Source organism: Pseudophryne corroboree, chromosome 8 (genome assembly GCF_028390025.1).
Source record: "Pseudophryne corroboree isolate aPseCor3 chromosome 8, aPseCor3.hap2, whole genome shotgun sequence".
NCBI lineage: Eukaryota > Metazoa > Chordata > Amphibia > Anura > Myobatrachidae > Pseudophryne > Pseudophryne corroboree.
The window spans coordinates 31,619,460-31,645,781 of NC_086451.1; the positions used below are offsets into that span (position 1 = coordinate 31,619,460).

Genomic DNA, 26,322 nt, shown 5'->3' on the forward strand with positions numbered 1-26,322 from the left:
AGCAGTACCCCTTGTACACGTTATGCTGCACAGTAGTACCCTTTATACAAATTACACCACACAGTAGTACCCCTTATAGACATTATGCCACACAGTAGTACCCCTTATACCCAGTATACCACACAGTAGTACCCTTTATACACAGTATGCCACACAGCAGTACCCATTGTACATGTTACGCCACACAGTAGTACCCTTTATACACTTTGCGCCACACAGTAGTACCCCTTATAGACGTTATGCCCCACAGTAGTACCCCGTAAACACCATATGCCACAGAGTAGTACCCTTTATACACAGCATGCCACACAGTAGTACCCCTTATAACCATTACCCCACACAGTAGTACCCCTTATACACATTACCCTACACAGCAGTAACCCTTATACACATTACCCTACACAGCAGTACCCCTTATACACAGTATGCCACAAAGCAGTAACCCTTATACACAGTATGCCACACAGTAGAGCCCCTTATACACAGTATGCCACACAGCAGTAACCCTTATAGACAGTATGCCATACAGCAGTGCCCCTTATACACAGTATGCCACACAGCAGTAACCCTTATACACAGTATAAAAAACAAATGTACAGATGGCGCTTCAATACAAAGGTGCAGCAACCTAACAGACAGGACGGTCACATTCAGTCCCTTAATAGCTAGAAAATGTTTGTTTTTTCTGTGGTGCGCTCCCTGGGTTCAAGCAGGTATTCGTACTTATCGATCAGTCTGTAGGGTCAAGTAAATTCAAGGGTGCCTGACGCTGGATGGACCAAATCAAACACAGTCTCTGCTCTTCCACCAAAACACTTCACCCGTTCCCTACTATAGGGATTTTCACAGTCAGTATGAGAGGTAATATGTGATGGACGAATATACCATCATAGGTAGCTCTTCTCCACAGTACGATTCACCGCATCAACCAATATTGGCGTCCCCAAAAAATATAAGGAGAAGATTCGCATATGGTGAAGTACAGTTTTTTTATTCAACGAAAAAATGCAAATGAGCTAAAAACAAATTCTTCAGTGCAAATATGCTACAGATGATAAGGTATCCAATGTGCAAATAAGCAAGGCATGCAATTAGCAGCATAAAAATAGCAGCATACGTTTGATAAAAATGTATAATAAAATGAATCCACCACAAATTATGTGGACCTGCCTACCAGATTGTGTGGGGTGTCAGATAGTCCACCCAGAAACGCATGGAATGGTTACTTCCCGGGATTTGCAGCAACCCAAATGACCATAGCAGAATCTCGGCTGGTTCTTGTTCCCCTCTGGTTTTTGGAAGGTCCATCCAATCAATCACCAACGCGTTTCGGCTCTTATAAGTGAGCCTTCCTCAACCATTCCATGCGTTTCTGGGTGGACTATCTGACACCCCACACAATCTGGTAGGCAGGTCCACATAATTTGTGGTGGATTCATTTTATTATACATTTTTATCAAACGTATGCTGCTATTTTTATGCTGCTAATTGCATGCCTTGCTTATTTGCACATTGGATACCTTATCATCTGTAGCATATTTGCACTGAAGAATTTGTTTTTAGCTCATTTGCATTTTTTCGTTGAATAAAAAAACTGTACTTCACCATATGCGAATCTTCTCCTTATATTTTTTGGGGACGCCAATATTGGTTGATGCGGTGAATCGTACTGTGGAGAAGAGCTACCTATGATGGTATATTCGTCCATCACATATTACCTCTCATACTGACTGTGAAAATCCCTATAGTAGGGAACGGGTGAAGTGTTTTGGTGGAAGAGCAGAGACTGTGTTTGATTTGGTCCATCCAGCGTCAGGCACCCTTGAATTTACTTGACCCTACAGACTGATCGATAAGTACGAATACCTGCTTGAACCCAGGGAGCGCACCACAGAAAAAACAAACATTTTCTTATACACAGTATGCCACACAGTAGAACCCCTTATACACAGTATGCCACACAGCAGAACCCCTTATACACAGTATGCCACACAGTAGTACCCCAGTAATCACTTTTTTTTTTAACAGATATTTAAAGGGTTAATATGACAATCAGGAGTGAAGTGGAGACATTTGCAACTTTAATCCATGAGTACCACTGAGCAGGTGGCCATAACGGGTGCTGGATTGGAGAGGGCGCCGACCTCAGAAGTGACAATCTTGCACAACAGAGTAGCCTCTATACGGGTGTAGTATGGTATGCCGACGGCCGGGCTCCCGGCAACCAGAATACCAGCACCAGGAACCGACCGCCGGCATACCGACAGCATGGCGAGCGCAAATGAGCCCCTTGCAGGCACGGTGGTGTGCTATGCTTTTTATTCTCCCTCCAAGGGGGGTCGTGGACCCCCAAGAGGGAGAAAAAGTGTCGGTATGCCGGCTGTCGGGATTCCGGTGCCGGTATACTGTGCGCCGGGATCCCGACAGCCGGTAAACTGAAGACCACCCCCTATATACATGGGATCGGTATGTAACATGGCGGGCGGGAGGCCAGCCGCCACAATACTGATGCTAGCATCCCAGTGGTCAGGGACGAGGTAAGTATTCAAACTCCCACCCCCCTAACCTTAACCCTCTCTTCCCGCAGCCTAACCCTCCCCCTTAGTGCCTACTAAACTTAACCTCCCCCACCTGGTGATGCCTTACCCTAACCCCCTCCTCCCCGCAGCCTAACCCTACACCCACCCCCGTCCGCAGCCTAATCTCCCCAAATGGCACCTAAAATACTGCAGCCAAAACCTAACCTTCCTGGCTATACTTATCTTCAGAATTCCAGCTGTCGGGATTCCGGCATCGGGATCTTGACCTGTTCTGGATTCCAGCATTGGTGTTATGACGGGTGTTAGGATTCCAGCGTTGGTATTCCAGCTGTCGGGATTCCGGCATCTGGATCTTGACCTGTTTTGGATTCCAGCATTGTTGTTCTGACGGGTGTCAGGAGTCGAGCTGTCGGGATTCCAGCATCGGGGTCTTGACCTGCTCTGGATTCCAACGTTGGTGTTCTGACGGGTGTCCAGATTCCAGTTTTGGTATTCCAGCTGTTGGGATTCCGGCATCGGGATCTTGACCTGTTCTGGATTCCAGTGTTGGTGTTCTGACAGGTGTTGGGATTCCAGCGTTGGTATTTCAGCTATCGGGATTCCGGCGTCGGGATCTTGACCTGTTCTGGATTCCAGCATTGCTGTTATGATGGGTGTTGGGATTCCAGCGTTGGTATTCCAGCTGTCGGAATTCCGGCATCTGGATCTTGACCTGTTTTGGATTCCAGCGTTGTTGTTCTGACTAGTGTCAGGATTCGAGCTGTCGGGATTCCGGCATCGGGATCTTGACCTGCTTTGGATTCCAGCGTTGGTGTTCTGACGGGTGTCCAGATTCCAGTGCTGGTATTCCAGCTATCGGGATCTTGACCTGTTCTGGATTCCAGCATTGGTGTTCTGACATGTGTTGGGATTCCAGCGTTGGTATTCCAGCTGTCGGGATTCCGGCATCGGGATCTTGACCTGCTCCGGATTCCAGCGTTGGTGTTCTGACGGGTGTCGGGATTCCAGTGTTGGTATTCCAGCTGTTGGGATTCCGGCATCGGGATCTTGACCTGTTCTGGATTCCAGCATTGGTGTTCTGACAGGTGTTGGGATTCCAGCGTTGGTATTCCAGCTGTTGGGATCTTGACCTGTTCTGGATTCAAGCGTTGGTGTTCTGGCGGGTGTCGGGATTACAGCTGTCGGGATTCCAGCATCAGGTTCTTGACCTGCTCTGGATTCCAGCATTGGTGTTATGACGGGTGTTGGGATTCCAACGTTGGTATTCCAGCTGTCGGGATTCCGGCATCTGGATCTTGACCTGTTTTGGATTCCAGCATTGTTGTTCTGTCGGGTGTCAGGAGTCGAGCTGTCGGGATTCCGGCATCGGGATTTTGACCTGTTCTGGATTCCAGCATTGGTGTTCTGACAGGTGTTGGGATTCCAGCGTTGGTATTCCAGCTGTCGGGATTCCGGCATCAGGATCTTGACCTGTTCTGGATTCCAGCATTGGTGTTCTGACAGGTGTTGGGATTCCAGCGTTGGTATTCCAGCTGTCAGGATTCCGGCATTGGGATCTTGACCTGTTCTGGATTCCAGCATTGGTGTTCTGACAGGTGTTGGGATTCCAGCGTTGGTATTCCAGCTGTCGGGATTCCGGCATCGGGATCTTGACCTGTTCTGGATTCCAGCATTGCTGTTCTGACGGGTGTTGGGATTCCAGCGTTGGTATTCCAGCTGTTGGGATCTTGACCTGTTCTGGATTCCAGCATTGCTGTTTTGACAGGTGTTGGGATTCCAGCGTTGGTATTCCAGCTGTCGGGATTCCGGCATCGGGATCTTGACCTGTTCTGGATTCCAGCATTGCTGTTCTGACAGGTGTTGGGATTCCAGCGTTGGTATTCCAGCTGTTGGGATCTTGACCTGTTCTGAATTCAAGCGTTGGTGTTCTGACGGGTGTCGGGATTACAGCTGTCGGGATTACAGCATCAGGATCTTGACCTGCTCTGGATTCCAGCATTGGTGTTCTGACAGGTGTTGGGATTCCAGCGTTGGTATTCCAGCTGTCGGGATTCCGGCATCGGGATCTTGACCTGTTCTGGATTCCAGCATTGCTGTTATGATGGGTGTTGGGATTCCAGCGTTGGTATTCCAGCTGTCGGAATTCCGGCATCTGGATCTTGACCTGTTTTGGATTCCAGCGTTGTTGTTCTGACTAGTGTCAGGATTCGAGCTGTCGGGATTCCGGCATCGGGATCTTGACCTGCTCTGGATTCCAGCGTTGGTGTTCTGACGGGTGTCCAGATTCCAGTGCTGGTATTCCAGCTATCGGGATCTTGACCTGTTCTGGATTCCAGCATTGGTGTTCTGACAGGTGTTGGGATTCCAGCGTTGGTATTCCAGCTGTCGGGATTCCGGCATCGGGATCTTGACCTGGTCCGGATTCCAGCGTTGGTGTTCTGACGGTTGTCGGGATTCCAGTGTTGGTATTCCAGCTGTTGGGATTCCGGCATCGGGATCTTGACCTGTTCTGGATTCCAGCATTGGTGTTCTGACAGGTGTTGGGATTCCAGCGTTGGTATTCCAGCTGTTGGGATCTTGACCTGATCTGGATTCAAGCGTTGGTGTTCTGGCGGGTGTCGGGATTACAGCTGTCGGGATTCCAGCATCAGGTTCTTGACCTGCTCTGGATTCCAGCATTGGTGTTATGACGGGTGTTGGGATTCCAACGTTGGTATTCCAGCTGTCGGGATTCCGGCAGCTGGATCTTGACCTGTTTTGGATTCCAGCATTGTTGTTCTGTCGGGTGTCAGGAGTCGAGCTGTCGGGATTCCGGCATCGGGATTTTGACCTGTTCTGGATTCCAGCATTGGTGTTCTGACAGGTGTTGGGATTCCAGCGTTGGTATTCCAGCTGTCGGGATTCCGGCATCAGGATCTTGACCTGTTCTGGATTCCAGCATTGGTGTTCTGACAGGTGTTGGTATTCCAGCTGTCAGGATTCCGGCATCGGGATCTTGACCTGTTCTGGATTCCAGCATTGGTGTTCTGACAGGTGTTGGGATTCCAGCGTTGGGATTCCAGCTGTCGGGATTCCGGCATTGGGATCTTGACCTGCTCCGGATTCCAGCGTTGGTGTTCTGACGGGTGTCGGGATTCCAGTGTTGGTATTCCAGCTGTTGGGATTCCGGCATCGGGATCTTGACCTGTTCTGAATTCCAGCATTGGTGTTCTGACAGGTGTTGGGATTCCAGCGTTGGTATTCCAGCTGTTGGGATCTTGACCTGTTCTGGATTCAAGCGTTGGTGTTCTGGCGGGTGTCGGGATTACAGCTGTCGGGATTCCAGCATCAGGTTCTTGACCTGCTCTGGATTCCAGCATTGGTGTTATGATGGGTGTTGGGATTCCAACGTTGGTATTCCAGCTGTCGGGATTCCGGCATCTGGATCTTGACCTGTTTTGGATTCCAGCATTGTTGTTCTGTCGGGTGTCAGGAGTCGAGCTGTCGGGATTCCGGCATCAGGATTTTGACCTGTTCTGGATTCCAGCATTGGTGTTCTGACAGGTGTTGGGATTCCAGCGTTGGTATTCCAGCTGTCGGGATTCCGGCATCAGGATCTTGACCTGTTCTGGATTCCAGCATTGGTGTTCTGACAGGTGTTGGGATTCCAGCGTTGGTATTCCAGCTGTCGGGATTCCGGCATTGGGATCTTGACCTGTTCTGGATTCCAGCATTGGTGTTCTGACAGGTGTTGGGATTCCAGCGTTGGTATTCCAGCTGTCGGGATTCCGGCATCGGGATCTTGACCTGTTCTGGATTCCAGCATTGCTGTTCTGACAGGTGTTGGGATTCCAGCGTTGGTATTCCAGCTGTTGGGATCTTGACCTGTTCTGGATTCCAGCATTGCTGTTTTGACAGGTGTTGGGATTCCAGCGTTGGTATTCCAGCTGTCGGGATTCCGGCATCGGGATCTTGACCTGTTCTGGATTCCAGCATTGCTGTTCTGACAGGTGTTGGGATTCCAGCGTTGGTATTCCAGCTGTTGGGATCTTGACCTGTTCTGGATTCAAGCATTGGTATTCTGACGGGTGTCGGGATTACAGCTGTCGGGATTACAGCATCAGGATATTGACCTGCTCTGGATTCCAGCATTGGTGTTCTGACAGGTGTTGGGATTCCAGCGTTGGTATTCCAGCTGTCGGGATTCCGGCATCGGGATCTTGACCTGTTCTGGATTCCAGCATTGCTGTTCTGACAGGTGTTGGGATTCCAGCGTTGGTATTCCAGCTGTTGGGATCTTGACCTGTTCTGGATTCCAGCATTGCTGTTCTGACAGGTGTTGGGATTCCAGCGTTGGTATTCCAGCTGTCGGGATTCTGGCATCGGGATCTTGACCTGTTCTGGATTCAAGCATTGCTGTTCTGACAGGTGTTGGGATTCCAGCGTTGGTATTCCAGCTGTTGGGATCTTGACCTGTTCTGGATTCAAGCGTTGGTGTTCTGACGGGTGTCGGGATTACAGATGTCGGGATTACAGCATCAGGATCTTGACCTGCTCTGGATTCCAGCATTAGTGTTATGACGGGTGTTAGAATTCCAGTGTTGGTATTCCAGCTGTTGGGATTCTGGCATCTGGATCTTGACCTGTTTTGGATTCCAGCATTGTTGTTCTGTCGGGTGTCAGGAGTCGAGCTGTCGGGATTCCGGCATCGGGATCTTGACCTGCTCCGGATTCCAGCTTTGGTGTTCTGACGGGTGTCGGGATTCCAGTGTTGGTATTCCAGCTGTTGGGATTCCGGCATCGGGATCTTGACCTGTTCTGGATTCCAGCATTGGTGTTCTGACAGGTGTTGGGATTCCAGCGTTGGTATTCCAGATGTTGGGATCTTGACCTGTTCTGGATTCAAGCGTTGGTGTTCTGGCGGGTGTCTGGATTACAGCTGTCGGGATTCCAGCATCAGGTTCTTGACCTGCTCTGGATTCCAGCATTGGTGTTATGACAGGTGTTGGGATTCCAGCGTTGGTATTCCAGCTGTCGGGATTCCGGCATCAGGATCTTGACCTGTTCTGGATTCCAGCATTGGTGTTCTGACAGGTGTTGGGATTCCAGCGTTGGTATTCCAGCTGTCAGGATTCCGGCATCGGGATCTTGACCTTTTCTGGATTCCAGCATTGGTGTTCTGACAGGTGTTGGGATTCCAGCGTTGGGATTCCAGCTGTCGGGATTCCGGCATTGGGATCTTGACCTGTTCTGGATTCCAGCATTGGTGTTCTGACAGGTGTTGGGATTCCAGCGTTGGTATTCCAGCTGTCGGGATTCCGGCATCGGGATCTTGACCTGTTCTGGATTCCAGCATTGCTGTTCTGACAGGTGTTGGGATTCCAGCGTTGGTATTCCAGCTGTTGGGATCTTGACCTGTTCTGGATTCCAGCATTGCTGTTTTGACAGGTGTTGGGATTCCAGCGTTGGTATTCCAGCTGTCGGGATTCCGGCATCGGGATCTTGACCTGTTCTGGATTCCAGCATTGCTGTTCTGACAGGTGTTGGGATTCCAGCGTTGGTATTCCAGCTGTTGGGATCTTGACCTGTTCTGGATTCAAGCGTTGGTATTCTGACGGGTGTCGGGATTACAGCTGTCGGGATTACAGCATCAGGATATTGACCTGCTCTGGATTCCAGCATTGGTGTTCTGACAGGTGTTGGGATTCCAGCGTTGGTATTCCAGCTGTCGGGATTCCGGCATCGGGATCTTGACCTGTTCTGGATTCCAGCATTGCTGTTCTGACAGGTGTTGGGATTCCAGCGTTGGTATTCCAGCTGTTGGGATCTTGACCTGTTCTGGATTCCAGCATTGCTGTTCTGACAGGTGTTGGGATTCCAGCGTTGGTATTCCAGCTGTCGGGATTCTGGCATCGGGATCTTGACCTGTTCTGGATTCCAGCATTGCTGTTCTGACAGGTGTTGGGATTCCAGCATTGGTATTCCAGCTGTTGGGATCTTGACCTGTTCTGGATTCAAGCGTTGGTGTTCTGACGGGTGTCGGGATTACAGATGTCGGGATTACAGCATCAGGATCTTGACCTGCTCTGGATTCCAGCATTAGTGTTATGACGGGTGTTAGAATTCCAGTGTTGGTATTCCAGCTGTTGGGATTCTGGCATCTGGATCTTGACCTGTTTTGGATTCAAGCATTGTTGTTCTGTCGGGTGTCAGGAGTCGAGCTGTCGGGATTCCGGCATCGGGATCTTGACCTGCTCCGGATTCCAGCTTTGGTGTTCTGACGGGTGTCGGGATTCCAGTGTTGGTATTCCAGCTGTTGGGATTCCGGCATCGGGATCTTGACCTGTTCTGGATTCCAGCATTGGTGTTCTGACAGGTGTTGGGATTCCAGCTGTTGGGATCTTGACCTGTTTTGGATTCAAGCGTTGGTGTTCTGACGGGTGTCGGGATTACAGCTGTCGGGTTTCCGGCATCGGGATCTTGACCTGCTCTGGATTCCAGCGTTGGTGTTCTGATGGGTGTCAGGATTCCAGCTGTCGGGATAGTGGCGTCAAGATCTTGCCCTGTTCTGGATTCCAGCGTTGGTATTTCACCTGCAGGGATCCTGACAGCCGGTATCTTGAACATATAACCTATATATACCCTTAATAAATACCCCTGAAATTATAACCTTCATGATAAGAGGCTGAAACTGCCAACTAGAGCCCAGGTCTCCTATAAGGCCACTGCCAATAGCTCCCAGCTACAAAGGGAATCTCAGCACTCACCGTATGTTGGGAACCAGTAGATGTATTCCAGGTCAAAGCCCTGTTTAGTGACACGGTCATCAAGTATTTGACTGACGTCATCGCTCGCGGATGGTTTTCTCCCTGTGACATAAGACAATTATAACCCACATGCATCCCAGGCATCTTCAGGAGTATATGTCACTGTCCATAAAGACATTATCATATTCTAAATAGCAGTGTACATTAGACATAGAATATTTATTTATTAACAACTATATAGTGCCAGCGTATTCCATTGTGCTTTACAATTACACTGCCAGAATATATTAAGGGTCTGATCGAGCTGCAATGCCCACGGGCAAACGCAGACCACAGACAGCCAACTTGGTAGGAAAGTTTGCTGCCACCGGGCATGTGCACCATCTTCATCCCACCCTTCATACTACATGTAGTGGCTGCTGGCCAGGCTGTGGGGAATTGGGGTTTCCGGGCAACTGGAAACCCCCCTGTGTTTGCCAATGTTCATGCAGTGGAGCAATATTTTCTACTGTGCATACGTCTAACTTGCTATAAATGCGTCCCTTGGTGTGTACACGCAGTGTCGCACTACCGATTAAGCCGCATCATATGATTGCCTATACTGACCATAGAGTTTAATCGTTATCTTCTTCCTCCGCTGGTAATACAGTATGGCGTAGTTCTGGTAATCTGTGGCCGCCACAACCACTTGTGCGTCACCGCCATATCCCCCAACTGTGTGCACAAAGAAGAGAAGCGTTTAGTGCAGCCACTTGGCATAATGTGTGTGTGTGTGTGTGTGTGTGTGTGTGTGTGTGTGTGTGTGTGTGTGTGTGTATATATATATATATATATATATATACACAGTATGTGTAAATATAAAATCACAAAGTACATGTTTGTACCAACCTTTAAATGAAAATCTGCCCTTGACCTTTGTGTCCATCTTATACTCATGTTTAATCTCCCAACAGATTCCGTCCCTAAGTAACAACAAAACAAAAATGTTTTAAGTGGTGTCCACACAAACATCACATCCACTCTCACTGCACATATGCCACCATGGATTCCCACTAAGATGGGAGTTCTATTTCAGATGGGAGGTTGCTCATAGCAACCAATCAGATTCCAGGTACTATCTTCTAGAAGGTGCTAGATAAATGAGAAGTAGGATCTGATTGGTTGCTATGGGCAACATCCCATCTTAAATAGAACTCCCATCTTAGTAAATGTACCCCAAGGTCGTAATGTGGATTTAGATGCAGAAAGATTAACGGGTAGTGAGCAATTGTGGGATTGGGAGGTAACGGGGGGGTGTCTGGAGTAAAACGCAGGCATGTCACAACTGCTTCGAGGGCATGTCGTAGCCAGCGACTGCGTATTCGTTCACAGGGCCGATTCAGACCTGATGGCTGCTGTGTATTTTTGCAGCGGTCTGCGATCAGATAGCCGCCGCCCATGGAGAGTGAAACCCCGCCCCCTGCAAGTGGGCGAATGCATGTGTACGGCGTGCCAAAATTGCGCCAGACAGCGGACATCTGCAAATCCGTTCGCACCTCACTCAGGATACGGTCATTTGGTCAACAGTCATTAGGTCGACATGGTCATTAGGTCGACATATACTAGGTCAAAATGCCAACATGAGTTTTTCACATTTTTTTTTGTCATACTTTACGATCCACGTAGAGTACAGTTGGGAACGGTAACCTGTGCCGAGCGCAGCGAGGCATCTTGCCTTCACTTGCCATGCGAGGGGACACGGTGCACTAATTGGGGTTCCCCGTCACATGACGAAGAAAACGACACCAAAAACAGTAAAAAAAACAACCTCATGTCGTCCTTTTGACCTGTTGACCTAGTACATGTTGACCTAGTGACCCTGTCGACCTAATGCATGTCGACCAATAGTGGTCGACCTAAATCGTGTCGACCTAACGACCCATACCCCCTCACTCACCATTGATTTGTGCAGTGTGTGCGTAGCCCAGGACTTACTCCTACAGTGCGATACAATCAGGCTGATTGGGGCCAGCGCTGACGTCACACACCCGCCCTGAAAACGCTTGGGAACGCCTGCGTTTTTCCTAACACTCCCAGAAAACGGCCGGTTACCACCCCCCAAACGTCCGCTTCCCGTCAATTACCTTACAAACGCCTTGCGTATTACATTTTCGCACCATCCTGTCGCTGTTTGGTGACGCGCCTGCGCATTGTGCTGTATACGCATGCGCAGTCATTCGATAATCGGCCGCTGTGTGTGCAATTTCGCACAACAGCGATCAGGTCTGAATCGGGCCCACAGTTGTAGTGACCCCGGTGCCTTAGTTGCGACGAATATTTTTAGCGTCCAGAGGTCTGATGTGCGACCAAATTTGAGACGCTGGCGGTGGGATTCTCTGTACAAAGGCAGCAGCTGCGACATTAGCGGATCTTCTCAATTCTGCTGGGTACAAAGACGCAGTGGCGTCGGGATCTGCGTCCACCTCTGGATTAGGCCCATAGGCGTCTTAAGATAAAGCGCCGACTTAAATCTATGGTGTGTCTGGAACATGTCATCAACACCTCAGAAACATCCCCCCTCATGGCCTCACTTTGTGTGGGTAGTATGATCTGAGGTAATTTAGCTCGGTAGAGGGGTGTATTGGTGCAGTGTCTAGGTGCTTAGGGGGTCATTCCGAGTTGTTCGCTCGCTAGCAGTTTTTAGCAGCCGTGCAAATGCTATGCCGCCTCCCACTGGGAGTGTATTTTAGCTTAACAGAAGTGCGAACGAAAGGATCGCAGTGCGGCTACAAAGTTTATTTGTGCAGTTTTAGAGTAGCTCAAAACCTACTCAGCGCTTGCGATCACTTCAGACTGTTCAGTTCCTGTTTTGACGTCACAAACACGCCCTGCGTTCACCCAGCCACGCCTGCGTTTTTCCTGGCACACCTGCGTTTTTCCGAACACTCCCTGAAAACGGTCAGTTGACACCCAGAAACGCCACTTCATGTCAATCATTCTGCGGCCAGCAGTGCGACTGAAAAGCTTTGCTAGACCATGTGTGAAACTACATCGTTCGTTGTAATAGTACGTCGCGGGTGCGCATTGCGCTGCATACGTATGTGCAGAAGTGCCTTTTTTTGCCTCATCGCTGCACAGCGAACGAATGCAGCTAGCGATCAACTCGGAATGACCACCTTAATCAGGGTCCACACACAGATTTTCCGCTGAATAAAGTAAATAATGCCTTACTGTCAGCTTAAATAAACAGAAAATAACACAAAATCTCACAGTCTTAAGGGCCCCATACACTACAACGATAGGTCTGAGGCTGAAGTCGGATGTAATTTCCCTTGAACTCCCCACGGACCTTCCTGGGAGTGATTCCATACGATTTGGTACTTTTGTGCTATTTTTGCATAAGATATATCGCATGCGATTGATGAAGCCGCTATACATCGCATGCAATATATCGTACGGCATACAATTGTACCATGAGATATATCTGATGGGCTGGATAGAGGGCTACGGGGGCTGGGAGTGTCCTGAGAATGCCAGTAAAACTTCCCTGTAATACATCACATGCGATATATCACATGCACAAAAAACACACTTTTTTCATCCGATTTCATCCAATTCCGATATATCATTAGTGCAGCACCAACGACCTAGGGGACAGCCACGGGGACATGCATCAGATTGGATACGATCTAAAACACATACGATTGTACATTATATCGGAATTGTATGAAATCGTGTAAAATCATCCCAGTGTATGGTGTCCTTTACCTGCTTCCTGCAGGCATATCACAGGCTCCGGCCTAGCTTGGCTGGCTGCCACGGCTTCACAAGTACAGTGTCAGAGGTTTAGGGTTCTCCCTGCATCCTGCCCCCCCCCCCCCCCCCCCCGGCCCGCTTCACTGCCTCATCAGTGAAGCAGGCTGGGTTTAGTCTGCAGGGGGAAGGTTAGGCTGCGGTAAGGCAGGGGGGTTAGGTCAAGGAATCCCCTTAGGGAGGGTTACAGTTAGGCTGCGGAGGTCATGGTGTAGGTTTAGGCTGCAGGGAAGGGGGAGTTAGGTTTAGGCACCGCCAGGGAGGGTTAAGGTTAGGCCTGGGGGGGCGGGTAGGTTTAGGCTGCAGGGAAGGGGGAGTTAGGTTTAGGCACCGCCGGGGAGGGTTAAGGTTAGGCCTGGGGAAGGGGGGGTAGGTATAGGCTGCAGGGAAGGGGGAGTTAGGTTTAGGCACCGCCGGGGAGGGTTAGGGTTAGGCCTGAGGGGGGGGGGGGGGTAGGTTTAGGCTGCAGGGAAGGGGGAATTAGGTTTAGGCACCGCCGGGGAGGGTTAGGGTTAGGCCTGAGGGGGTGGGGGGGGGGTAGGTTTAGGCTGCAGGGAAGGCGGAGTTAGGTTTAGGCACCGCCGGGGGGGGTAGGTTTAGGCTGCAGGGAAGGGGGAGTTAAGTTTAGGCACCGCCGGGGAGGGTATAGGTTAGGCCTGGGGGGGTAGGTTTAGGCTGCAGGGAAGGGGGAGTTAGGTTTAGGCACCGCCAGGGAGGGTTAGGGTTAGGCCTGAGGGTGGGTGGGGGGGTAGGTTTAGGCTGCAGGGAAGGGGGAGTTAGGTTTAGGCACCGCCGGGGAGGGTTAGGGTTAGGCCTGAGGGGGGGGGGGTTTAGGCTGCAGGGAAGGGGGAGTTAGGTTTAGGCACCGCCGGGGAGGGTTATGGTTAGGCCTGAGGGGGGGGGGGTTTAGGCTGCAGGGAAGGGGGAGTTAGGTTTAGGCACCGCCAGGGAGGGTTAAGGTTAGGCCTGGGGGGGTAGGTTTAGGCTGCAGGGAAGGGGGAGTTAGGTTGAGGCACCGCCGGGGAGGGTTAGGGTTAGGCCTGAGGGTGTGGGGGGGGGGGTAGGTTTAGGCTGCAGGGAAGGGGGAGTTAGGTATAGGCACCGCCGGGGAGGGTTAGGGTTAGGCCTGAGGGTGGGGGGGGGTTAGGTTTAGGCTGCAGGGAAGGGAGAGTTAGGTTTAGGCACCGCCAGGGAGGGTTAAGGTTAGGCCTGGGGGGGTAGGTTTAGGCTGCAGGGAAGGGGGAGTTAGGTTGAGGCACCGCCGGGGAGGGTTAGGGTTAGGCCTGAGGGTGTGGGGGGGGGGGGGGGGGGTAGGTTTAGGCTGCAGGGAAGGGGGAGTTAGGTTTAGGCACCGCCGGGGAGGGTTAGGGTTAGGCCTGAGGGGGGGGGGGGGGGGGTTAGGTTTAGGCTGCAGGGAAGGGGGAGTTAGGTTTAGGCACTGCCAGTTAGGGTTAGGCCACGGGGGGAGGGGGGTTTAGGCTTCCAGAAGTTAGGGTTTGGGGTCCAGGAGGAGAAGGAAGTACACTTACCATCCCCTGTTGGGATTCTGATCATCGGGATGCCGCGGTCGGTTTTCTGACCCCCGGCATCCCAACCTCCAGCTTTTCAGACCCAACCCAACTAAATATACAATATGGCAAGTGCAGAACAGAATCTCCTTACAGCTTCCTATGCGTGCTGATAGCCAGGATGTCCTCATCCCTCCAGTTCTTAGATTGTGTGGCCTGGATTGTGGTGGCCTCCACGCGATGGTTGTTTGTCTTCAGGTAATCGCACTCAGAAGCCACTGAGAGCAGATACCACTTCCCTGCAAACTGGAGGAATAAGACCTGTGAGCACTACATTCAAAGAGAACTTTCATAATAGGGGAGATGTATCAAACCTTGGAGAGAGGTAACGTGCCAACCAATCTAGTCCTAACTGTACATTTTCAAACACAGCTTGCAACATGGCAGTTAGGATCTGACTGGTTGGTACTTTATCTCTCTCCATGGCTTGATACATCTCCCCCCACAGTGTGTATTGTATTTTACTAAATGTATTATGTCTGACTTGTCATTCGTCATTATGGTACCCTTATAGGCAGAACTAGACATTTGGTATTTGGGTGCTGCCAGTTCTGGTGTTACTGTGACCATTGTATGTAAAGTTGTCTAGCTTCTTCTCTATGCTACGCCACATAAAGTGACACCAATTCATATCATGCCATACATTACAAAGTTCCTCCAGTTCATATTATACGACACAGAACTAAGGGGCAGATGTATTAACCTGGAGATGGCATAAGGAAGTGATAAACCAGTGATACGTGTAAGGTGATCAACGGTATCCGTTCAGATGGTCGACCATGTTATGGTCGACAGTCATTAGGTCGACCACTATTGGTCAACATTGACATGGTCGACATGGACACATGGTCGGCACATTAAAATGGTCGACACATGAAAGGTCGACAAATGAAAAGGTCGACATGAGTTTTTTAACTTTTTTTTCTTTTGGGGAACTGTTCCATACTTTACGATCCACGTGGACTACGATTGGAACGGTAATCTGTGCCGAGCGAAGCGGTAGCGGAGCGAAGGCACCATGCCCGAAGCATGGCGAGCGAAGCAAAAAACTACACCAAAAAAAGCTAAAAAACTCATGTCGACCTTTTCATGTGTCGACCTTTCATGTGTCGACCATTTCCATGTGTCGACCATGTGTCCATGTCGACCATGTCAATGTCGACCAATAGTGGTCGACCTAATGACTGTCGACCATAACATGGTCGACCATTCATACCGAAACCGTGATCAACGCACCAGCCAATCCGCTCCAATATGTAAATGAACAGTTATGAGCTGATTGGCTGGTGCGTTTATCGCCTTGCACTTATCACTGGTTTATCGTTTCCTTATGCCTTCTCCAGGTTAATACATCTGCCCCTAAATGCCTACATTTGATATTATGTCATGTTGTAGTGCCCCCCCCCTTGACACATTATGCCACAATGTAGTGTCAACAGTTCACATTTTGCTGCATTGTAGTGTCTCAAGTGTGCAATATGCCACACTGTGGTGCCCCAGCTCACATTATGCCACAATGTAATGGCCCTAGTTCACATTATGCCACACTGTAGTGGCCCTAGTTCACATTATGCCACACTGTAGTGGTCCAGATCACATTATGTCACACTGTAGTGCCCCAGATCATATTATGCCACACTGTAGTGCCCCAGCTCACATTATGCCACACTGCAGAGGCCCTAGTTCACATTATGCCACACTAAGAGGCCCTAGCTCACATTATGCCACACTGTAGAGGCCCTAGTTCACATTATGCCACACTGTAGTGGCCCAGATTACATTATGCCACACTGTAGTGGCCCTAGTTCACATTATGCCACACTGTAGTGCCCCAGTTTACATTATGCCACACTGTAGTGGCCCTAGTTCACATTATGCCACACTAAGAGGCCCTAGCTCACATTATGCCACACTGTAGAGGCCCTAGTTCACATTATGCCACACTGTAGTGGCCCAGATTACATTATGCCACACTGTAGTGGTCCTAGTTCACATTATGTCACACTGTAGTGCCCCAGCTCACATTATGCCACACTGAAGTGGCCCTAGTTCACATGCCGCACTGTAGTGGCCCTAGGGCCTAATTCAGCATGGAACGCTGCTCCGACAGTGTTCGCATGCTAATGCTCTCTGCAATGTGCGCATGCATAGAAGCCGCACCGCATGTGCACACGGAACGATGCGATGGCATCTCACATGTGCGAACGCCTCTGCCTGATTGAGGGGGCGTTGCGTCGACATTTTGTGGGTGGCGTTGGGGAAAGAGGAGGGGGCGGGCGCTTTCCGGACAATGCAGGCATGTCCGGACAATTTGCGGGGTGGGCTGCAGCTGCTGAGTGACGTCAAACGCAGCCACTGGCCCACTGCGACCCATAAGATGGTGGGTTGGCATTTGCCTTAGGCCCGCATGTCAGTGTAATGGGTTGTAGTTTACAAGAAAAAAATATAATAAATAAGATCAATAGATCAATTTATCAAGAGAGCGCATTAGCAATTTATTATATCAATAAATTTCCATAAAATTACATAGTTTAAAATACACACACGCACAGTAAAAATTACATACAATATTACTCTATAATGGCAATAAAAAACTATGGGGGTCATTCCGAGTTGTTCGCTCGTTATTTTTTTTTCGCAACGGAGCGATTAGTCGCTAATGCGCAATGTCCGCAGTGCGACTGCGCCAAGTAAATTTGCTATGCAGTTAGGTATTTTACTCACGGCATTACAAGGTTTTTTCTTCGTTCTGGTGATCGTAATGTGATTGACAGGAAGTGGGTGTTTCTGGGCGGAAACTGGACGTTTTATGGGTGTGTGTGAAAAAACGCTACCGTTTCTGGGAAAAACGCGGGAGTGGCTGGAGAAACGGAGGAGTGTCTGGGCGAACACTGGGTGTGTTTGTGACGTCAAACCAGGAACGACAAGCACTGAACTGATCGCACTGGAAGAGTAAGTCTCGAGTTACTCAGAAACTGCACAGAGAAGTCTTTTCGCAATATTGCGAATCTTTCGTTCGCAATTTTGATAAGCTAAGATTCACTCCCAGTAGGCGGCGGCTTAGCGTGTGCAAAGCTGCTAAAAGCAGCTTGCGAGCGAACAACTCGGAATGAGGGCCCATAGCTCCTATAATGAATAAGGAGTGGTTATAATCCCCATTTGTTTATAAATTCCTTAATTCAGCTGGATCCCGTCCTTTTGATGTGCATAAAAGGGCTAATTGTTAAATGCTTGTAACAAACAGTATACCGTTCACGTCTCCTTTAGGGTACACCTGTTACCGACAAGTTGAATCCCTGGTGCTAGAATCAGTAAGCATTGTCCACCTTATAACGCTTTCACAGGTAATAGCACAGAAGGACTATATGGGTCATTCCGACCCGTTCGCACGCAGTGGTTCTTCGCTGCGGTGCAAACGGGTCGGGACTGCGGCTGCACAGCGCACGCACGTAGTTGCCCAGCGACGGTCGCCGCCGGGCAGCAACGCCGCCAGCTCAGAAAGTGATCGCAGCGGCGATCGCATGAAGACTGACAGGCGGGAGGCGTTCTGGGGCGTCAACTGATCATTTTCCAGGCGTGGTGAGGCGAACGCAGGCGGATCCAGGCATTTGGAGGGCGGATGTCTGATATCAATCTGGGACCTTCGTCGCTGGATCCGTCGCACAGGGTAAGTAAGTCTGACCCTGGTCTTGTTTTGCAGGAAACGTTTTAAGCATAGCAGGGCTGCACAAGCGATCGAAGCCCTGCTATGCTATAATACCATACCTCCCAACTGTCCCGATTTTGGCGGAACAGTCAAGAGGACCGACCTGCGTGGGGCCATAGGTAAGTATGTATGTATGTGTGTATGTAAGTAATAAAATTATACTTTCACGGTGTGTGTGTCTTGTCTTTTTTTGGGTATTTTTTTAGTGGTAGTACTACAGGTACCAGCGGGCCCGTTTTTCCGCCGCATGCTGGTACTTGTGGTTCTCCAAGTACCAGCATGCGGGGGAGGCTTGCTGGGACTTGTAGTACTGCTACTAAAAACAATATCTTTTCTTTTACAACAAAGGCTATCAGCCCTCCCATCCGCAGCCCATTGGATGGGGGGGACAGCCTCGGGCTTCACCCCTGGCCCTTGGGTGGCTGGGGGGGGGGACCCCTTGATTGAAGGGGTCCCCACTCCCCCAGGGTACCCCGGCCAGGGGTGACTAGTTGGATTTTTGATGCCACGGCCGCAGGGCGCTGTATAAAAGTGACCCCCGGCTGTGGCATTATCTGTCCAGCTAGTGGAGCCCGGTGCTGGTTTTAAAAATACGGGGGACCCCTACTCTTTTTGTCCCCCGTATTTTTGGGACCAGGACCAGGCGCAGAGCCCGATGCTGGTTGCTTAAATATGGGGGAACCCCTGTCATTTTTTTCCCCATATTTCTGCAACCAGGATCGGCTCAAAGAGCCCGAGGCTGGTTATGCTTAGGAGGGGGGACCCCACGCAATTTTTTTAGCAAAAATAAGCACTTTCACACCCCTTCCCACTGATATACATGCACGGATCTCATGGATCCCTGCATGCATCTCAAATCACGGATAAAAAAAGCAGGTCTGTTTTTTTTTAGGACTTTTTTACGAGTTGTAATTTTTCACGGCAGTGTTTTGGGTTTTTTTGCTTTGCACTTCTTAGTAAATGACCGAGATTCATACTTAAACAGCCGCGTTTTGACCGATGGTGTATTCATTCGTAATTTTTTACCTGAACTAGCAAAAAATTACGAATGCCCTCATCACTGCCGTGATTAGTGTTTAGTAAATGACCGAGATTTACCGAGATGACACTTTGATGAAAAAACGGCATCTCGGTCAAAATCGGGAGCTTAGTAAATATACCCCCATGTCTTTTTAAAAAATTCATCCACAGTTACTTATTATTATTGGAGAAATACATAGCGCCAGTATATCCTTCTTTTTACTCTATGGGGACTGCTAGGCTGTCAAATTTACCAAGCAGCTAACTCCACTTGAAGCCTATGGGCTACAGATCGCAGACATTACTGGGAGAGGGTTCCGTAGGCCGCAGCTCACGTAGAGTCTGCCGTTTGCACATGCGCATTAACACTGCGAGCTGATCGCTGTCCCTAGATGTGATTTTTAATACATTCAGGCGAATCTTAATTACATATTGCCACCAGTAGGGGGCGATAATAACTTACAATTACGCCCCCTGGACTGCAGCATTCCTCCAGTCATTGCTCCTGCAGTCAGACTCCTGTTGCTGCGTAATCAGTCTGCAGTGTTCCACCTGTTCCTGCATTTACTGCTGCTGCCGCATCTCCAATTACTATGAACGCAGACGGCAGTACTACTTCAGTTCTGCATAGTCTGCCCAGTAGTGCCTCTCCTCCTCCAGTACATGCTGTTCCTGCACCTGTTATCCCCCCCCCTCCCCCCCACCACCACACTTCTCTCACTCTGTGCTACCCTAGGGGGCCACCATCTGCGAGGTCTCTGCAGCAAAGACCATCCGGACCTGCGGCAGTTCTTAGCGGACACCAGAGTTGTCGTTAGACTACGCGGGATCCGGTTCTTAGGTCGACACTGTCTAGGTCGACATGTTAATTTTCGTAACTTTTTCCTACTTTACAATCCACGTGGACTACAATTGGGAATGGGCACCTTGCCCGGAGTGTGAGGGGACATGGTGCACTAATTGGGGTTCCCGGTCACCAGAGGCGGATTGGCCATAGGGCTTACAGGCAAGATTCCCAGGGGGCCGACGCACCCGTGGGGCCTGTTTGTTTGAGGACATGTGGTCCTTTTTATAGACATAATGAATAAGATGAAAAATAATTTGCATATATGAAAATGACTTTGCCACTTAGCCTGTGATTGCAGATGATCTAGTGTATGCTCTGTCTGCCTGCTTGGCTGACATATAAGATTGAGTAAATAGTGATTGGGATACGGTTGGTGTAATAAGCAAGAAAATATATCTTTCTAAAGAATTATATAGTTTCCTAAATTCTGAAGGTGTATCATATAATGTGCTCATAATATTACATTTTATTTCTTTTTAGCTTCCCCCTTGATGCTGGACATGCCCACTATCTGGAAAGTCTTGGGGGGAGGGTGCTGCTGCCATGGCCCATGGCTAGACCTTACACCTCTGGTGCCGCCCATGTGGGGCCACTAGTACAAATTTTTCCAGGGCCGCTTTTTGTTCCCAATCTGCCCCTGTCGGTCACTATATGGAGAAAACAACACCAAAAACAGTGAAAAAACTCACGTCGACCTTTTGTCATCTCGCCCTAGTACATGTCAACCTAGAGTACCTGTTGACCTAGAACCCATGTCGGCCTACTTACTGACGACCAATAGTGGCCAACCTAGACACTGTCCATCTAAGTTTAATCTACCTAACATACCACACCCAGGCTACGCGGCCAGTGCAGTATTTTCCAGACCTGCTCAATAATTTTTTTTAATCAAATACATAGATTTATAGATGAACCATTTTGCCGACTCTACAGCCTGTTTCATCCGTTGCACAGTACTGTATGGCCATACAGCCTTGCTTTGTAGACACTGCTAGTAGGTTTAGGGCTTTGCAGCGTCTGTTTGTGCCTCTTTTGCTGGTGTTGCTTTTGTGACTCTATGCCATTTCAAGCCCGTCCCTGGTATACATCCATGCGTATGAATGTACAAGGACTGAGACGTCCACTCTGAGTATCTTCAGATGTTTAAATACCGCCCAGTGCGTTTTCAGACATAACCGTTGGACGCACCTCCGAAACTTGCAGCAGCCCCTATACTAGGCGCAGATTCTCCCTCAGCGTACGGCCTCCAGTGTGAGCGATTAGGCGTCTGATCAGTTCGGACCACCTCTGTGCGCCACTATAGCCCCCCCTTCCCCCCCAGTGACCATATGTGAATAAACGGTAAACAATTTCTATATAGGTGCTAACTCTATCCGATGGGGGGGTAACGTTCCTTAACTGAATATGTCAGGGCAGTGTTAGATGACGCAATTCTTTTTCTCCTTCCTTCTAATAGTCGTCACAAAATTCCCTTCAATGGAATCTTCTCCACATGCACCGTATATCATGGAAAATAGTAGGAAAACCGCGTAGCCTAATACGTTTTTTTATTTTTTATTTTCACACACTATAAAAAACACATGATTCCTTCTGGAATCCCCCCCCAGTGACCGCCCAGGAACGCAAAGCATTTATGATGCTGTGCATTTCAGTTGCAGCTGCGCCTCTGTGCGTATACACGGCGTAGCACAAGGCGTTGCGCAGCTTATTAGCGACTTAGACGCACGTGCAATATCACAACACTCAGATCCGTCAACGTGGCTCAGAATCAGGGCCGCAATGTGCAGTTGCTCAATATGGAAAAATAATCTTTCCAGTGACCTATTCGCTGATCCTGGGACTGTCCCTGGAAATCGGGGGCAGTTGGCAAAGGCTCACATATTATAAGACCCCATTTTGATCATTTCACTATAATCTCTCATTGATTGAACCAGGACCCTCAGAAAAGGCTCAGCAATAATTACTAAGCGTTCTGGGATTCTTACCTTACTAGGATCAAAGCCGGCGACGCTTGCTATCTTGTCAATGGGATTATCATCTTTCTTCTTCCCCGTTTCCCTCACGCTGGCACCGTGGGTGCAGAAAATCACAAGGAAAAGGGAGACTTTGAGGGGTAACATGCCTGCGTCGGGCCCAGGGCGTAATGAAGGGGTCAGAACGGCTCAGCACATTCCCAGCTGATATATTGACTTATTGCAGACAATTGGGTTTGTGTACATTGCCAGTGTTTGCTGGGCGGTTAGGAAATCTTTATCTGTGCTGTTTGCTGGAATACACAGGGTCTGTTTCCATTAAATATTTCTGGGGTCCAAAGGTCATCGGCTTTATCTGTCAGTGAGCCAGGTTTTACGGATAGCCCTATAAGCCTAGATGCATCTTGCATTCTTATACAGCAGCCACTACAGGTTCATGATCTTAATAGGTCTCCCATGCATGACCTCCTTAACAATTGATGGATATAAAGATCCAGGCCTTTTACAGCAAATAGGCCCAACAGTTGCTACAAATCAATGCCTGGACTTCGTGGGTGCTTTGTAATGTGTCACTGAAATGTAACCCTATTATAAACTATATCTTATTTGTATAAAATAAAGACACAGATATATTTTAGTCAATATTAAGTCAATGGTTCAATGATTTATATTTACAGCCATTTACTGGACAAAAACAACAACAATCCAAGGCCAAATGGAGCAGCGAGGCATGAGGCATTGGACTAGGAGGCCCTGCGGACAGAAGCTAGCATAAAAACAACTGAAACATAGAAAGTGAAGCTGGAACACTGAAAGGTCTTTGCAAATTCTGAGGTGCTGAATAGGCCAGGAGTGAGGCATGAGGCACGGCAGAAAAGACTGAAGCTGTAACCTCAGGAACACCAGGGGCAAACTGGAATGCTGAAGGGCCATAACCCTAATAGTGACCCCGAAACAACCTACGGGATGTTGATTTAATTGCCTATGCAGAAATTTGTCATTTCAACAAATCATTGCTCATACATAATTACATAAACCCTGGTGTAACTGGGACCAACAGGCCTTCTTGGGGACTATTCATGAAGCAGTGAAAAGTGTGTAGAAGTGAGCCAGTGGAGAAGTTGCCCATGGCAACCAATCAGCATTCACGTAACATTGATAATTTGCATACTATACAATTGTACAGAGCAGCTGATTGGTTGCCTTCATGAAAAGACTTTGTCAGTTACTCTTTCCGCATCAAAACAAGTGAGATGGTTCTTTCCATTTTAGAGACCACTCCCTCTCGTATTGCTGTACGAATAAGACATTGTTGGGGCTTATTTATTAAATGTGTGGATATGCTCTACTCTGTTAATGTCTGATACAGGTTGAGTATCCCTTATCCAAAATGCTTGGGACCAGAGGTATTTTGGATATCGGATTTTTCTGTATTTTGGAATAATTGCATACCATAATGAGATATCAAGGTGATGGGACCTAAGTCTAAGCACAGAATGCATTTATGTCACATATACACCTTATACACACAGCCAGAACGTAATTTTAGCCAATATTTTTTATAACTTTGTGCATTAAACAAAGTGTGTCTACATTCACACAATTCATTTATGTTTCATATACACCTTATACACACAGCCTGAAGGTCATTTAATACAATATTTTGAATAACTTTGTGTATTAAACAAAATTTGTGTACATTGAGCCATCAGAAAACAAAGGTTTCACTATCTCACTCTCACTCAGAAAAGTCTGTATTTCGGAATATTCCGTATTTCGGAATATTTGGATATGGGATACTCAACCTGTATTACGATAGGAGGACCCTGAACTTAGGGTTACACACAGTGAGGTATTATATTTTTATTTTGACTAAAATCGCAAGAAAAGTTAGTGCAGATCGCAAGGTGAAAGTCACCTTGCGATCCCGATGCGATGCCGATGGGCGGTCGGCATCACAAGAAAAGATAGACTGTGCAGGCAAGTCAATTTTGACTATCTCGTAGAAAAGATAGTCAAAATTGACAGCCAAAATCGCACATAGGGTCTAATTCCGAGTTGATCGCAGCAGCAAATTTGTTAGCAGTTGGGCAAAACCATGTGCACTGCAGGGGGGACAGATATAACATGTGCAGAGAGAGTTAGATTTGGGTGGGGTGCATTCAAACTGAAATCTAAATTGCAGTGTAAAAATAAAGCAGCCAGTATTTACCCTGCACAGAAATATAACCCACCCAAATCTAACTCTCTCTGCACATGTTATATCTGCCCCCCCTGCAGTGCACATGGTTTTGCCCAACTGCTAACAAATTTGCTGCTATGATCAGGTCTGAATTATCCCCATAGTCAGTATCGCAAGCATACTTATTATGTGCTTCCAATAGCGACCTAGGGAGTCATTCAGACCTGATCGCACGCTAGTTTTTTTCGCTGCGCTGCGATCAGGTCAGAACTGCACATGTGTATGCACCGCAATGCGCAGGCGTGTTGCACAGGTACAAAGCGGATCGTTGCTGAGTGATGGATTGTACGAAGAATCCATTCTCACGGGCGATGACCAGGAGATTGACGGGAAGAAGGCGTTTGTAGGTGTCAACTTGACCGTTTTCTGGGAGTGGTTGGAAAAACGCAGCCGTGTCCAGGCGTTTGCAGGGTGGGTGTCTGACGTCAATTCCGGTCCCAGAGAGGCTGAAGTGATCGCAGCGGCTGAGTAAGTCCTGGGCTACTCAAAAACTGCACAAAGTTTTTTGTACCACCCGGCTGCACATGCGATCACACACTTGCACAGCTAAAATACGCGACTATGTGATCGCAGCAGTGCAAAAAAACCCTAGCGAGCTATCAGGTCTGAATGAGGCTCCTAGTCCCTTTCGCAAAGTGAGAATCGGGGGTTAGCCTGAATCTCACCGTGTGTATGCACCTTAAGTACGATTTTGACTAAGTGCCAATTTTGACTATACTTTGTACTAGATAGGACACTAGATAGTCAAGATTGTCTTGCCTGCACAGTCTATCTAGCCTTACAATACCGACCCCACGGGAGTGCGCATCGAGATCTGTACTGCTTTATTTGCAAGCAGGAAGTACGGAGGCACTATCATCCAATGTACTGTTTGCTGTGTGCAGTGAATACCTTTGTAGGTTCCACTTCTATGGAACTTGCACCAGAGAAGCTGGGGGTGAACTCTCACTGATAAGAGTTCTGCGGAATCCAGCTGGGGGTCAGAGAGCACTTCTGTACATACTATTTACTTGTTCTGCAGTAATACTTCCACCTGCATTTATCTTTCTGCTATACATCAATGCACATAACGCACAGTAATAAACTGCGGTGCAGCTGCTTTACCACGTAGCTAACGGTGGCAACCCCAGCTCACCAGCAAATGGTAGAACTACAAGTGCCAGCATTCCATGTCCGTCTATGCCAGGGCATACTGACATAGCTTACAAATGTTTCCTGATTTGAGCCCCGATTTGAGGTTGTTGTCCTATCATTGCAAGTATCAGAACCTAGGTGGTCATTCCGAGTTGATCGCTAGCTGTTTTCGGTCGCTGTGCAGCGATGAGGCAAAAAAACAGCACTTCTGCGCATGCGGCGCAATGCGCACGCGCAACACGCAACGTACTATTACAAGGAACGATGTAGTTTCACACAAGGTCTAGTGAAGCTTTTCAGTCGCACTGCTGGCCGCAGAGTGATTGACAGGAAGTGGGCGTTTCTGGGTGTCAACTGACCGGTTTCAGGGAGTGTTCAGAAAAACATAGGCGTGCCAGGAAAAACGCATGCGCGACTGGGCGAACGCAGGGCGTGTTTGTGACGTCAAAACAGGAACTGAACAGTCTGAAGTGATCGCAAGCGCTGAGTAGGTTTTGAGCTACTCTGAAATTGCACAAAAAAAACTTTGCCGCTGCTCTGCGATCCTTTCGTTCGCACTTCAGCTAAGCTAAAATACACTCCCAGTGGGCGGCGGCATAGTGTTTGCACGGCTGCTAAAAACTGCTAGCGAGCGAACAACTCGGAATGACCACCTAAGCCCAGAATCCGCCACATTTGGGAGATCTGAGTGATGCCTCTTTAGTATTGCACATGCCAGTGGCAAGCAGGGGTGTTCTCAGGATAGGGGCCGGCC

General features: G+C 48.7%; 1 protein-coding gene across 1 annotated transcript in view; it reads right to left on the minus strand.

The window, feature by feature from the left end:
• Positions 1–22,449, minus strand: part of C8G (complement C8 gamma chain) — a 37,749-nt gene extending 15,300 nt beyond the window's left edge. Inside the window, exons 1-5 of the mRNA XM_063936172.1 lie at positions 22,205–22,449; positions 14,741–14,892; positions 10,175–10,248; positions 9,893–10,000; positions 9,287–9,388 (exon numbers count right to left, since the gene is read on the minus strand). Coding sequence (XP_063792242.1) covers positions 9,287–9,388; positions 9,893–10,000; positions 10,175–10,248; positions 14,741–14,892; positions 22,205–22,339 — 571 coding nt within the window. The 5' untranslated portion in view covers positions 22,340–22,449. The remainder of the gene's footprint in view (positions 1–9,286; positions 9,389–9,892; positions 10,001–10,174; positions 10,249–14,740; positions 14,893–22,204) is intronic.
• Between the last annotated feature and the right edge of the window lie 3,873 nt (positions 22,450–26,322).